The sequence below is a fragment of the Phodopus roborovskii genome, unplaced genomic scaffold, assembly GCF_943737965.1.
Source record: "Phodopus roborovskii unplaced genomic scaffold, PHOROB, whole genome shotgun sequence".
In the NCBI taxonomy this organism is placed as follows: Eukaryota; Metazoa; Chordata; class Mammalia; order Rodentia; family Cricetidae; genus Phodopus; species Phodopus roborovskii.
Window position 1 is genome coordinate 7,121,066 of NW_026126645.1, and position 12,236 is coordinate 7,133,301.

At 54.9% G+C, this 12,236-nt stretch overlaps 1 protein-coding gene across 1 annotated transcript; it reads left to right on the forward strand.

The window, feature by feature from the left end:
• Nucleotides 1-745: 745 nt before the first annotated feature.
• Nucleotides 746-10,798, forward strand: Arhgef19 (Rho guanine nucleotide exchange factor 19). The gene is made up of 15 exons (XM_051173670.1): nt 746-1,189; nt 1,523-1,792; nt 1,942-2,050; nt 2,118-2,194; nt 2,395-2,657; nt 3,468-3,628; nt 3,710-3,862; nt 4,053-4,182; nt 4,549-4,623; nt 4,711-4,800; nt 4,941-5,101; nt 7,989-8,147; nt 8,431-8,510; nt 10,070-10,174; nt 10,502-10,798. Exons 1-15 carry the CDS (start codon nt 772-774, stop codon nt 10,657-10,659), a joined length of 2,409 nt encoding a protein of 802 aa, XP_051029627.1. The 5' UTR covers nt 746-771; the 3' UTR covers nt 10,660-10,798.
• The last annotated feature ends 1,438 nt before the right edge of the window (nt 10,799-12,236 follow it).

Sequence of the window (12,236 nt, forward strand, 5' to 3'; positions counted from 1 at the left end):
TGGGAGGGACTAATCTGGGTGGTGGCCCGCCTGCCAGTCTGTGACCCTCCCAGCCAGCCTGGCAAGGGTGTAGGCATCACTCAGCATGAAGGCCTCGAGTCTGGGAATGGAAGGGGGTGGATAACCTCAGAACAAGGACATTGGGTCCCGTATGTATCTGAATCCTGGTGTGTGTGTGTGTGTGTGTGTGTGTGTGTGTGTGTGTCACTGAGAAAAAGTTTCTAAACCTGTGTAACAAAACAAAACAAAAAAGTATGTGAGTGTATATCTGCATTTGAGATGTCTTGAGTTATCTACAAAAGTACATGTACCAGAAGAAAAACTTGTGGCTGTGTGTTGGAACATGAATTTGTGCGACAACTTATGTTATCTATATGTCTGGTCACGTGTCACTGTGTGTTAGAGAATGTACAGAGGTGGCTAAAATGAAGATGTGGAAGCCTACATGGGAATCCTGGCTCTACCATTTGGTAGATAACCACATGTTTGCCTCACTCCCCTCACCTACAAAATGGGGGAAAGGCATTGGTTTTTGAAGGCTGCTGGAGATTAAATGAGATGTTGTGTGGGTGCTTACTTATTTACTAAGTACTGACCAATACGATTACTGAATGGGCATGTGGGTGTGTTTGTGTAGCTACGTACATGTGTACAAGAGGGATTGTCTGGGCCTCCAGCAATGGTGTCTCACAGGCCCTCCCTGTTGAACTATATCTGAGTCTGATCCCTTTTCCCACGGCAGGCCCAGGAGGGTGGCAGAGCAAAGGAGGAATGGACTGTGGGCCACCTGCAACCCTCCAGCCGCACCTGGCTGGACCACCTGGCTCTGCCCGCCGCCCAGTAGCAGTGTGCCAGCAGGAAAGCCTGTCCTTTGTGGAACTGCCCACCCTGCATCCTCCGAGCCCAGTGTGCGTGGACCTTTTTCCCATTGCTCCAGAGGAGCTGCAGGCTCCTGGCAGCCGTTGGTCCTTGGCAACCCCTGCCCCTCTCCAAGGACTGTTATGGCCACCATCCCCAGGAGGCCCAGATACCCATATCTCCACCAGTGGAGGAATGAGACCCAGCAGGGCTGGCAGCTGGCCCCACTGCCCTGGTGCCCAGCCCCCAACTCTGGTGGGACCCTGGAGCTCTCAACACATGCAGCCTCAGCGCAGGGCCAGCCACGGTGGCTCAGAGAAGAAGTCAGCCTGTGAGTCACCCTGGTGGGGGGTGGGCTTTTTGGGGCAGCTAAGGGAGGGACTGAGTGTCTCTTTTTGAACTCTTTAAACTTCAGAGTATCCCAAAAGACAGGACAAGTTTTAACGACAAGGGAAAGATGGCTCATAGGGTCCGAGTGACTTGCCAACATTACATAACCAGTTGGGCTGCCCCTGTTCCCTTTCCCTTGCTCTATGCAGTCACGACCTCTGCTGTCCCCGTTGCCCTGGGGATCTCATTTTGTTGCTCAGGGTCATGCCACCACAAGGAGGAAGATGAGACCTACTACAGTGGGTGACAATTGTTATCTTACCCCCATACCTAGGGCGCAAGATCCAAGTGTATCATAATGAAGAGGCCACTGGTGGCACCGAGATCCCCACGGGCCTTCTGGAGACTGGTCAGGCTGCACAAGAGCAGGCTCTGTGTGTGGAAGAGCCCAGGTCACAGGAGCTTTCTGGAAACACCAGAGGGGGCCTTGAGGCTCAGGAGCGAAGGAGATTCTCAGCCTCCGAACTTATGACAAGGCTGCACTCATCTCTGCGCCTGGGGCGCACGGCCAGCAGGGCTCTGACCTCAGGAATCACCCGGGAAGGTACCCAGCTATTATCCCGGGCACTGAGGGCAGCCTGAGCCTGGCGGGTAGGGCACAGCCTACCCACCCGTGTTAACAGCTTCAGGTGATCAGCCGGGTGCCCCACGTCGTTCCCTGGATCGCCCACTCCCAGCTCTTACTTTCTCTAGGGAAACTGCCTGTGAGGGATTCTCGAAGAGCAGAGATGAGGATGGACAGCGTGTCGCTGCCAGCACCTGTCGACCCAAATGAGGTCCATGGTGGTCTCCTGGAACCCAGGTACCCACCTCTCTCTTGGGGCTCGGGTTGGGGAGGGATTTAAAGAGGTCCTAACACTCTTTCCTAGGCTGGATACGCACGAAAAGCCTTCTCAGGATCCCAGCAGCGCCACCGAGCGGCGCCAGTCCCGCTTCCTCCTTAACTGTAGGTGCAAAGTCGCTGCGAGGGGGGTCAGGGGGGATGGGGCCGAGGCGTTGGAATCTGGGAAGCCTGTTTTGGGGGGAGTTGGGAGGTAGACGACAGTGTGCAAGGGGGAGAATTGCAGTACCAGTGTTTAGCAGGTGGGCTGGCATGCAATTAGCGTTTCTGGCATGGGTAAATGAGCTCCCCCCCACCCCGCCCAGCTGTCCTCTACCAGGAGTACAGCGACGTGGCCAGCGCGCGCGAGTTGCGACGGCAGCAGCGCGAGGAGGAGGGCCCCGGGGACGGGGCGGAGGGCGCGGAGGAGGGGCCCGGGCCACCGCGCGCCAACCTTTCCCCGAGCAGCTCCTTCCGCGCGCAGCGCTCGGCCCGAGGCTCCACCTTCTCGCTATGGCAGGATATCCCCGACGTGCGCGGCAGCGGCGTCCTGGCCACGCTGAGCCTGCGCGACTGCAAACTGCAGGAGGTGAAGGGCGGGGCTAGAGGCAGGAGATGGGGACCCACGGGGATTTAGGGGCTGTCCACGTGGAGAAGGGGTGGAGGTCCTGGAAAAAGACTCGGGAGCCCAGAGGGAAAGCCAGGAAAGGGGTTGGGTAGAGCGGAGCCTCGGATGCGGCGAGGTCAGAGCAGATGATGGGGACCCTAGGAAATTGAAGGGCTGTCAACTTGCAGGGTGGGCGGGAGGGAATCTATGAAGCCAAGAGAAAACCTGGGGGGGGGCGGGTCTAAAAAGGAGAGAGGAGCTTATGACAGGAGCTGGGCCAGAAGTAGTTGATCGGGCGACTTAGCTGGGTCCAAGGACTGTCAAAGCGGGGGTGGGGGTCGGGGGGGGGAAGGCTGAGAAGGTAAGGCTCCTAGAAGCCAGCTGGGAAGCCAAGAGAGGGATCGGAGGGGCGGGGCCTAGGGCGGGGCGGGGCCAAAGGCAGGTGATCAGGGACTTAGTAGGGGTGAGGCATTATCAACGAGGAGAGTAGGTGGGAAGACCCGGGAAAGTAAGGGTCCTGGAAGCCCTAAGTGGAAGCCAGGGGAGAGGGCGGGGTCAAAGGTAGATGCTGGGCGTAGCACTCCATGGGCACACTCTTGGGAAAGACTTAAAAGTAGCGGAGCTTGTCAGCTGGCAGCTTCGGGCACGCCCAGGCCGCACCTGGCGCCAGATTATCCGTAGGTCTGGGAAGGGACAGGGAAGTATGGAGGCTTCATCCTGTTGGGAGATTTGAGACCCTGATCCCCGGTGGCCCGACTTTGACCTTACCACCCTGACTCCACCCTCCCTTAGGCCAAATTTGAGCTGATCACCTCGGAGGCCTCCTACATCCATAGCCTGTCGGTGGCCGTAGGCCACTTCTTAGGCTCCATGGAGCTGAGCGAGTGTCTAGGGACTCAGGACAAGCAGTGGCTATTTTCCAAACTGCCCGAGGTCAAGAGCACCAGTGAGAGGTGAGGGAGTGACCTGGCCTGGCTAAGAGTGGGAACAGAGGCCTGGAGCGGCGCCGTCCTTGACCTTGGCTCCCCTGGCAGGTTTCTCCACGATCTGGAACAGCGTCTGGAAGCCGACGTGCTGGGCTTCAGCGTGTGCGATGTGGTTCTGCAGCATTGCCCTGCCTTCCGCCGGGTCTACCTGCCCTATGTCACCAACCAGGCCTACCAGGAGCGCACCTACCAGCGCCTGCTGTAGGAGGGGCTCTGCGATGGGGGGCGGGGCATGGGCAGGTGAAGGTGCAGAGGACTGGGTAGGCAGGCTCCCTCTGGGAGGCGAGGGCTTGGGGGGGGGTTCTATTCCTGGGATAAGTGAGACCCACTGCATGGGAGCAGGTATGCTGAGAGACCCACCTGTGACAGCACGTTCCTGCCCACTGTCCAGCCTAGAGAACCCCAAGTTCCCTGGCATCCTGGCTCGCCTAGAAGAGTCTCCTGTGTGCCAGCGGCTGCCTCTCACCTCCTTCCTCATCTTACCTTTCCAGAGGGTCACCCGCCTCAAGATGCTGGTGGAGGTAGCTCACTTCAGGAAGGGTGGGGAGGGAGAGGCTAGCCTACCACTGGTGGTTATATTTTTGTTGTTATATCAAGTTTGTCTTCCTTTTATTAACATATATTAATTATGCACAACAGGTTACAGTGACATTTCCATACATACATAGGTCATACTCAACTACCTTTTCCCTTGTGTCCCCTCCCACTGATCTCCTTCTTCTTCCCCAGGGAGCCCCCCCCCCCGCCATTCCCGTGTCTTTTCCATATGAGACCCAATGAGTTTCAATGGGGCGGCTTAAGGAACTCAAGTGAGGGGTTATTTGCAGGAACGTGGGTGCCTTACTAGTGACTACAGCACTCAAGAATGTGTCTCTCTCTCCCACCAGAACATCTTGAAGCGGACGGCTCCAGGCTCCCAAGACGAGGACATGGCCACCAAGGCCTTCAGTGCACTCAAGGAGGTGAGCTGGGGGGGGCAGAGCTGTGGGCTCCTGAGGGCCTCCTCTTCCCCTAGGGGGAGCCCAAATGACTCCCCATCCCATCCCCAGCTGGTTCAGGAATGCAACTCCAGTGTGCAGTCCATGAAGAGGACTGAGGAACTCATTCACCTGAGTAAGAAGATCCACTTCGAGGGCAAGGTAAGAGACAGCCCTTGCTTCACTCTTCCTCTGGGGGGAGGGGGCCTCTAGTCACTGCCCATGGCCTCCTTTCCCTGCTCTGGACTTGCCCAGTGCCCCCTGCCTCACCTGCCCTCCCCATTGTCTACCTCTTTCTCTAGATCTTTCCACTGATCTCACAGGCCCGCTGGCTGGTGCGGCACGGGGAGCTGGTGGAGTTGGCTCCCTTGCCCGCTGCGCCACCCGCCAAGCTGAAGCTGTCCAGCAAGGCCGTGTACCTTCACCTTTTCAATGACTGCTTGCTACTGTCCCGGAGGAAAGAGTGAGTGGGGAGGGAGAGGCCAGGGAGGTCGGAGACTTCGTTCTTCACCTACTGTGCAGGGGCTTGCCTCCTGGACCCGCAGAGCCTCCATCGATGCCAGGCTGAACCACAGGGTGTCCTGGGCCTTGGAGGCTCTGCAACAGGAGCAGTGAGGCAGGTCCATCTATCAGGCAGAGTTGAGGGGTAGACTGTGTCCTGGGGGCTTGTCACTGCTCTGAGCCTAGGGCAGTGACAGACCCGCAGCCAGGCTCAGCTCTGCCACAATCTTATGAAGGTAAGTAGCAAGCACCCGGGAGCTTCCCTGTGCTGGCACACTGCATGGACTGTTCCTGTCTATTCAGAAGATGCCTCCCTGGCAAGCAGGTCCCCTAGTCAGTCTCAAGGTCAGGGCCTTAGCAAGTAAAGGAGCCAGGAGATGGCCAGACACCAGCTTGTTACCCATTGTCCTGCTATGTCCTCCCCCCCCCCCACAGCTATGCTTTTACTAGTGAGCAGGATGAAGAGAAAGAGTTTGGGGGGCTTAAGACGGGAGAGGGGGGGCTGGAGAGATGGCTCAGAGGTAAAGAGCACTGTCTGCTCTTCCAGAGGTCCTGAGTCCAATTCCCAGCAACCACATGGTGACTCACAAACACCTGTAATGAGATCTGGTGCCCTCTTCTGGCCTGCAGGAATACATGTATGCAGAATAAATAAATCTTTAAAAAAAAAGACTGGAGGAGGGTGAAAGGGCAGACATCTTTTAAACTTTTTTTAAATTTGATTTTATTTGTGTGTGCATGTGTGACACCACGGTGCACATATGGAGGTCAGAGGATAAAGAGCAGGGGTCATTTCTCTTCTTCTATCGTGTGGGTCTTGGGGATCAAACTCAGGTCACCAGGGTTGGTCCAGTCTGTAAAGTGTCCCTGTATAGCTGTGCTACACTGGCTGTGTGTTGCATGCTGAGACATAAACGGGAATGAGATTTGTTCTCTGTCCACCCAAGGCCAGTAGACACACATCTTCATAACCACGTCACTGGTTTTTTATGTTTTTGTTTGTCGTTGTTTTTGCTGAGCACTTTAGTCTTGAGACAGAGTCTTGCTAAGTAACTCTTGACTGGCCTGGGACTCACTATGTAGAGTGGGCTTGCCTGCCTCTGCCTCCTGAGTGCTGCAGTTACAAGCGTGGGCTACCATTTGGTTGTTTTTGTTTGTCTTAATTATGTGTGTCTGTGTGGATCTGATATGAGCAGGTGCCGCCAAAGGCTAACTCCTGGAGCTGGAGTTACAGGCGGCTGTGGGCAGGGGTGCATGTGAACCCTCTACAGGAGCAATATGTATCCTAACTGCCAAGCTGCCCTTCCAGCCCGCCTGGGTTTTAATGGGAGGATTTGCTTAGGTGGGATGAGTAAAATAACCACAGGAGGAGATATTGGGGCTTATTTGGTTGTTTGTTTTATTTTGGTTTTGAGACAAGATTTCTCTGTGTAGCCACAGCTGTCCTGCAACTCTCTCTGTAGATCTGGCTGACATCAATCTCAGATCCACTTGCCTCTGCCCCTACCGAGTGCTGGGATTTATTATTATTATTATTATTATTATTATTATATTGTTATTAAGATTTATTGTGTGTGTATGGATGTTTTGCCTACATGTATGTCTGTGTACTGCCATGTTTATGCAATATCCAAGAGTCTAAAAGGGCATCAGATCCCCTAGAACTGGAATTACTGATAGTTGTGAGTTGCCGTGTGTGTGTGTGTGTGTGTGTGTGTGTGTGTGTGTGTGTGTGTGTGTGTTTTGGGTTCGGTTCTGAGCCCATCACCTCGGAAGAGCAACAGGTGCTCTTAACCACTGAGCCATCTCTCCAGCCCTCGGGCTGTGTTTTGAAGAGTAAGAGTTTTGTGTTGAGAAGTGGTTTGGAAAAGACAAAAAAGTTGTTGCAGAACAGAGTGTGCCTGGGGGATGGAGAAGTCAGGCTGGGGACTGGAGGAGAAAGTAGAATGCCAGGATGGTGGCACATACCCTTAGTCCTGGCACTCAGGAGGCAGAGACAGAGATGGACAGCAGCCTGTACATATCAAGTTTCAGGCAACAAGGGCTCTGTAGTGAGAGCCTGTCTACAAACAAGCAAGTAAATCCAAGAGAAGGGCAAGAAAAGGAAGAGGAGGTGTTGAGGTCATGTTAAAAGCTGGGTTTGTTCTCAGGGTGTGGGGGGATGTGGGGGTGGGATGTGCAGAGCATCGGCATTCTGCCTCTGGCAGTTTGGATGGTGATGGTGGGAGGGACCAGAAACTCTTAGACAGGTAAGCATAAATGGCCAAGAGGTGGCAGGTGCTTTAGGACGGGAACGGGAGGGCAGAGGAGGGACCTGCTCTCCCTAGTGTTGTATGGGGGGAGGTGGACGTGTTGGTGGGTCCTCCTACCCAGCGCAGTGTTGCAGGAGGAGAGCTGTGCTAGGGTAACAAGCCCAGGGCCCCATCCTGCCTCCTAGCCTCTTCCCCCAGAGACCCAGCAGCTCCTGGTTCTGACTTCAGGTGAGAGAAGCAGCTTCTGCTGTCTTGGTGCAAGCCACATGGGAGTCCGGCCGGAGCCAGGGAAGGGTCTAGAAAGACACTGAGACTGTATCTGGGGTGGGGCCTGGCCTCTGTTACCTTCTGCCTGCAGAGACCCAGGCAGTTGAACTCACAGCAATCCTCCTGCCTTAGCACCCTGCGCTCTGTTTGGATGCCCTGACTGGAGCCTTACTAGTTATGAGGAAATGGTTCCCAGTGAGGCCAGGCCTGGAAGAGCAAATGACCCTTCCTCCTTTCTGCTTTCATCAGCTCACCTGGCCCTGGGGAAGCCCCGAGGGCAGGACCTGGGCTCTGTTGACCCTCTCTTCCCTGTTGGCATCTGTCCTCCAGGCTCGGGAAGTTTGCTGTTTTCGTCCATGCCAATATGGCTGAGCTGCAGGTTCGAGACCTGAGCCTGAAGCTGCAGGGCATCCCAGGTCACGTGTTCCTGCTCCGGCTGCTGCACGGGCAGCATGCCAGGCACCAGCTACTCTTGAGAGCACGAACTGAGTAAGCACTCCAAACCCTGAGCGAGGGTCCTGCTGAACCCCATGGGCAGAGAACAAGGTTGGATGGCCAGAGCAGTGCCTGAATTCTGGCAGGTGGCACCGGCCCCTGTGCCCTTCTGTCAGGGAGGTGGCATGAGGCTGCAGTAGCCAGAGTTGGCATGCAGAAGCAGCGTGGGTGGGGACGCAGGCCTGGAGATCTGCATATAGCCCAGGATGTTTGGGTTCCCAACTCCCCTCTGGGCCACTGTACATTGCCTGTTACGATCGTACCTCCCTCCCTGTAGAAGTGAGAAGCAACGGTGGATCTCAGCCTTGCGTCCATCCAGCCCCCAGGAGGACAAGCAGGTCATCTGTGATGGAGAAGGTAGGACCCAGAACCCTCTAGGGTGGCTCTGGTGACCACTAGGGGCTGGGCAGGGTGCACAGGCTCACCCCATATGAGTAGGCAGCCCATCTTGCAGATTATGAAAAAGAGATTCATAGAGGATAAGAGCTTCATCCAGGTTCTCCTGGCTAGACAGAGCTGGGTCTGGAGCCCGTTGTCTGTCTGTTTGTCTGTCTGTATCAGGCAGGCCTGGTGTGTAGAGAATGTGTGTGGGTTAGAACGATGGTGGTAGCAGGGTGAACATGTGTTCATTTGGGATGGAGGCAGCTCCCTTGGGTGTGATATGAGGCTAGCAAGCCAGGCTACATCTAGCTGGAGAGGATCTTGGCAGTGGGTAGTGGGTAGCCATGGAAGGTGGTTGAGAAGGGGCACAGGGTTGGGTTATAGGTCTGGGAGGGGGAAACGGGGAGACATACTTCAGCACATACCTGCTGTGAGTCAGGCCAGGGACTGAACTCTGTAATTTCACCCATTTTATTTAATCCGCATAGCGATCCTGTTAGCTAGATTCACTGTCTTCATTTTTTCACACACCTCTGAAAGCTGAGGTTCAGAAAAGTTAAGTACTTTGCCCAAGGTCACAGAGCCAGCAGCTGGCAGAGCTGTGGATGGAGCCAGGTCTGGCCTCCCTCCCTCCCTCCCTTCTTGCCTTTCTGAGACGGCCTTGCTATGTAGCCCAGGCTGGCCTTGAATTTGTAGCAAACCTTCTGCCTCAGTTTCCCTATGCACTGGTATTACAAAGATGAGCCGCCACTCCCAGCTCAAACTTGTTGCAATGTCCCTGCCCCTCTGCTCTGTCACAGAGAACTGAAATGACACAGATTCTCTGGCTTGGGCTTGGAGTCCCGCTAAGGCTGAGGACACGCCCCCTACTCCAGACAGATGGTCAACAGGCCCCTGGAAAATGGCCCTGAAGCTGGGAGAGGGTCTCCTGGCAGAAGGCCCTGAGGCAAAAGGGACCCCAGGAGCCCCATGTGACAGGAACTGAGAGGGAAGAGGGAGGGAGAGGAAGTGAGCTGAGTGTACAATGTCAGCGCATGAAGCCTGTGGTTTTGTTTTGGGTTTTTTTGTTGTTGTTGTTGTTTTGTTTTTTTTTTTTTTTTTTTTCTTGGTTTTTTTTCGAGACAGGGTTTCTCTGTGGTTTTGGAAGCTTGTCCTGGAACTAGTTCTTATAGACCAGGCTGGTCTCGAACTCACAGAGATCTGCCTGCCTCCCGAGTGCTAGGACTAAAGGCGTGAGCCACCACTACCCGGCGAAGCCTGCCCATCTTGAGAGGTCTTTGGATTTGAACTTTAGGCTCCCAGAGAACTGTCCAGGGGCACGTGCTGGGCACCTGGGGTTTGTGTGAGAGTTTAGAGGTCAACACAGTGACCTGCAGTGAGCTGGGGAGGTCAGTGCCCTTGACCAAGAGCCTCAGCTTAGGGCGCCTCAAGCCCAGGACGGGCCGAGGAGCAAGTGTGGCCCCTCCCCTATTGTCTTCTTCCTGCTGCCTCTCACCTCTGACCTGGGGACTCCTGGACCCTCTTTTGGCTCTCAGACTGCCCCCAGGTCCAATGTGTGAGGACCTACAAGGCTCTGCAGCCGGATGAGTTGACCTTGGAGAAGACAGACATCCTGGCCGTGAAGACCTGGACCAGTGATGGTGAGAGCCAGGCCTTCCCAACAGCCCTTTTGAGGGGCAGGAGGAGGAGGGGCGGTGACCAACCTGTCACAGGGGAAGGTTATGCAAATGGTGACCAACCACAGCATTTGGGAATCTGGTCAGACCAGAGGAAGAACTTCCTGCTGGAGAATGGAGAGTCATGGGGAAAGTGGGAAATACCTTTCTCAGAGAGGTTGGGTCCTTCCTGGGAGCTGGTGGTGCTATGGTAATGTCACCTGGCCCCAGGCGGCATCGGACCCAGTTGTTCCTTCCCAGGCCTGCCCAGCATCCCTTCGATGCCACTGATACTGACTGCTGTGTTCCTAGGCTGGCTGGAGGGTGTGCGCCTGGCCGATGGTGAGAAGGGGTGGGTGCCACAGGCCCACGTGGAGGAGATCAGCAGCCTCAGCGCTCGACTTCGAAACCTCCGAGAGAACAAGAGAGTCACCAATGCCAGCAGCAAGCTGGGGGACCCGCCTGCCTGATGCTCCCCTGAGGCCCAGCTGGGTCCACTCCCATGCTGGGAGCTTCTGTGTGTCTGGGGGCTTCTCTGTAGGCGCTGGGTGGTAACAGTTCTGTAAACACACCCTGGCTGCCTCTGCTTGATGTCTGATCCCAGGGCCTTTGCACTGGCTCCTCTGCCTGGAGAGCCCTGCCCCATCACGAGGGTGCTGGCTGTTATCACCCTCAACTGTCTCTAGGTGTCCTGAGGGCAGAGGGACTGTGTGTCAACCGGCTACTTTCCCCTCCAAGTAGCAAAGTGTCAGATCCAAGCGGGCTTGAGTATTAAAGAGACTCCATGAGTTTTTGTAGTTGCCTCTTGGCTTGTGCTAAGAAAACACCATCCACTGGGGGCCTTGAAACTCTCCCGCTGCTGCTCAAGAGGCCAGGCTGGGCTGAGCTCCAGGTGGAGGTGGTGCTGGGCCCCAGCAGGGTCTCAGGAGAATGCTCTGTGCCTGGTGGTTGGCCAGTGAACTGTACTTTGCAGCCATGTCCCAGTATGTCATATCCCCATGACCCACTTCATGTCCTCATCTGCCTCCTGTTGTAAGCCTATGGCTTCGTCTGAAGTCCACCTAGACCATCTCAATCACAATCTTGGCAAAACCATCTACTAACACACTTCTCCTATGTTCTTCTGTTTAAAAACCTTTTTTAAAAGATTTATTTATTTATTTATTTTGGTTTGGTTTGGGTTTTGAGACAGGGTTTTTCTGTGTGGCCCTGGTGGGCTCCCCTGCTCTCCACTGGGCCCCGTGACTTCGAGTTGCCTGGCGCGGGCAGTCCGGGTGCGTTGGCCATACGCGCCATCCCTATCCATCCTGTCACTTCCCTGTCTGCTGGACTTGGAGTCTCAGTTTTCCCTTGTTTTTTTTTTTTCATGACCTGGGTAATTTTGAGGCATTTGGGTTGGTATTTTCTAGACGATCCTGCAATTTGGGTGTATCTGATGTTTTTCTCATGACGAAGCAGGAGTTATTGTGGCTTTGGGTAAGAACACCACAGAGGTAAACAGAGTCCTCAGCTCATGAAGTCAGGAGGCGCGTGACAGACGCATGGCTCACCACAGGGTTGATTTTTCTTTCTTTCCTCACCACTCCTTCTCTTTTTTAGCATGGTAGCCCAGGCTAGCCTCAAACTCCAGGGCAATCCTCATACCTCTTCTTCCCTTCCCAAGTGGTGTCATGACAGAGATGAGCCTCCAAATCCAGATGCTGTTGATTAAAAAAAAAGAAGTTTCAGAGAGAGAGAGTCTCTTTAGAGGAGCCTAATCCTCCTGCCTCTACCTCCTGAGGGCTCGAATAACAGACACATGCCGTCACACGCCACGTTCAGAAACCATTTGGGGAGAAGATGCTAGAAATGTTTGACTCTTCCTCCTCCTCTCCCTCTCTCGCCTTCCCTTCTTTCTAGGACTGCAGATGGAACCCAGAACCCCACACAAACCTGGCAAAACCTGTAGCATTGGTCTAGACCCAAAGCCTCTCCTGGATCAGGTGTCCCCAAGTATCATTTGTGTTCCTTCACCATGAAGGTCCACCCTACACCTCATTCAGCCTGT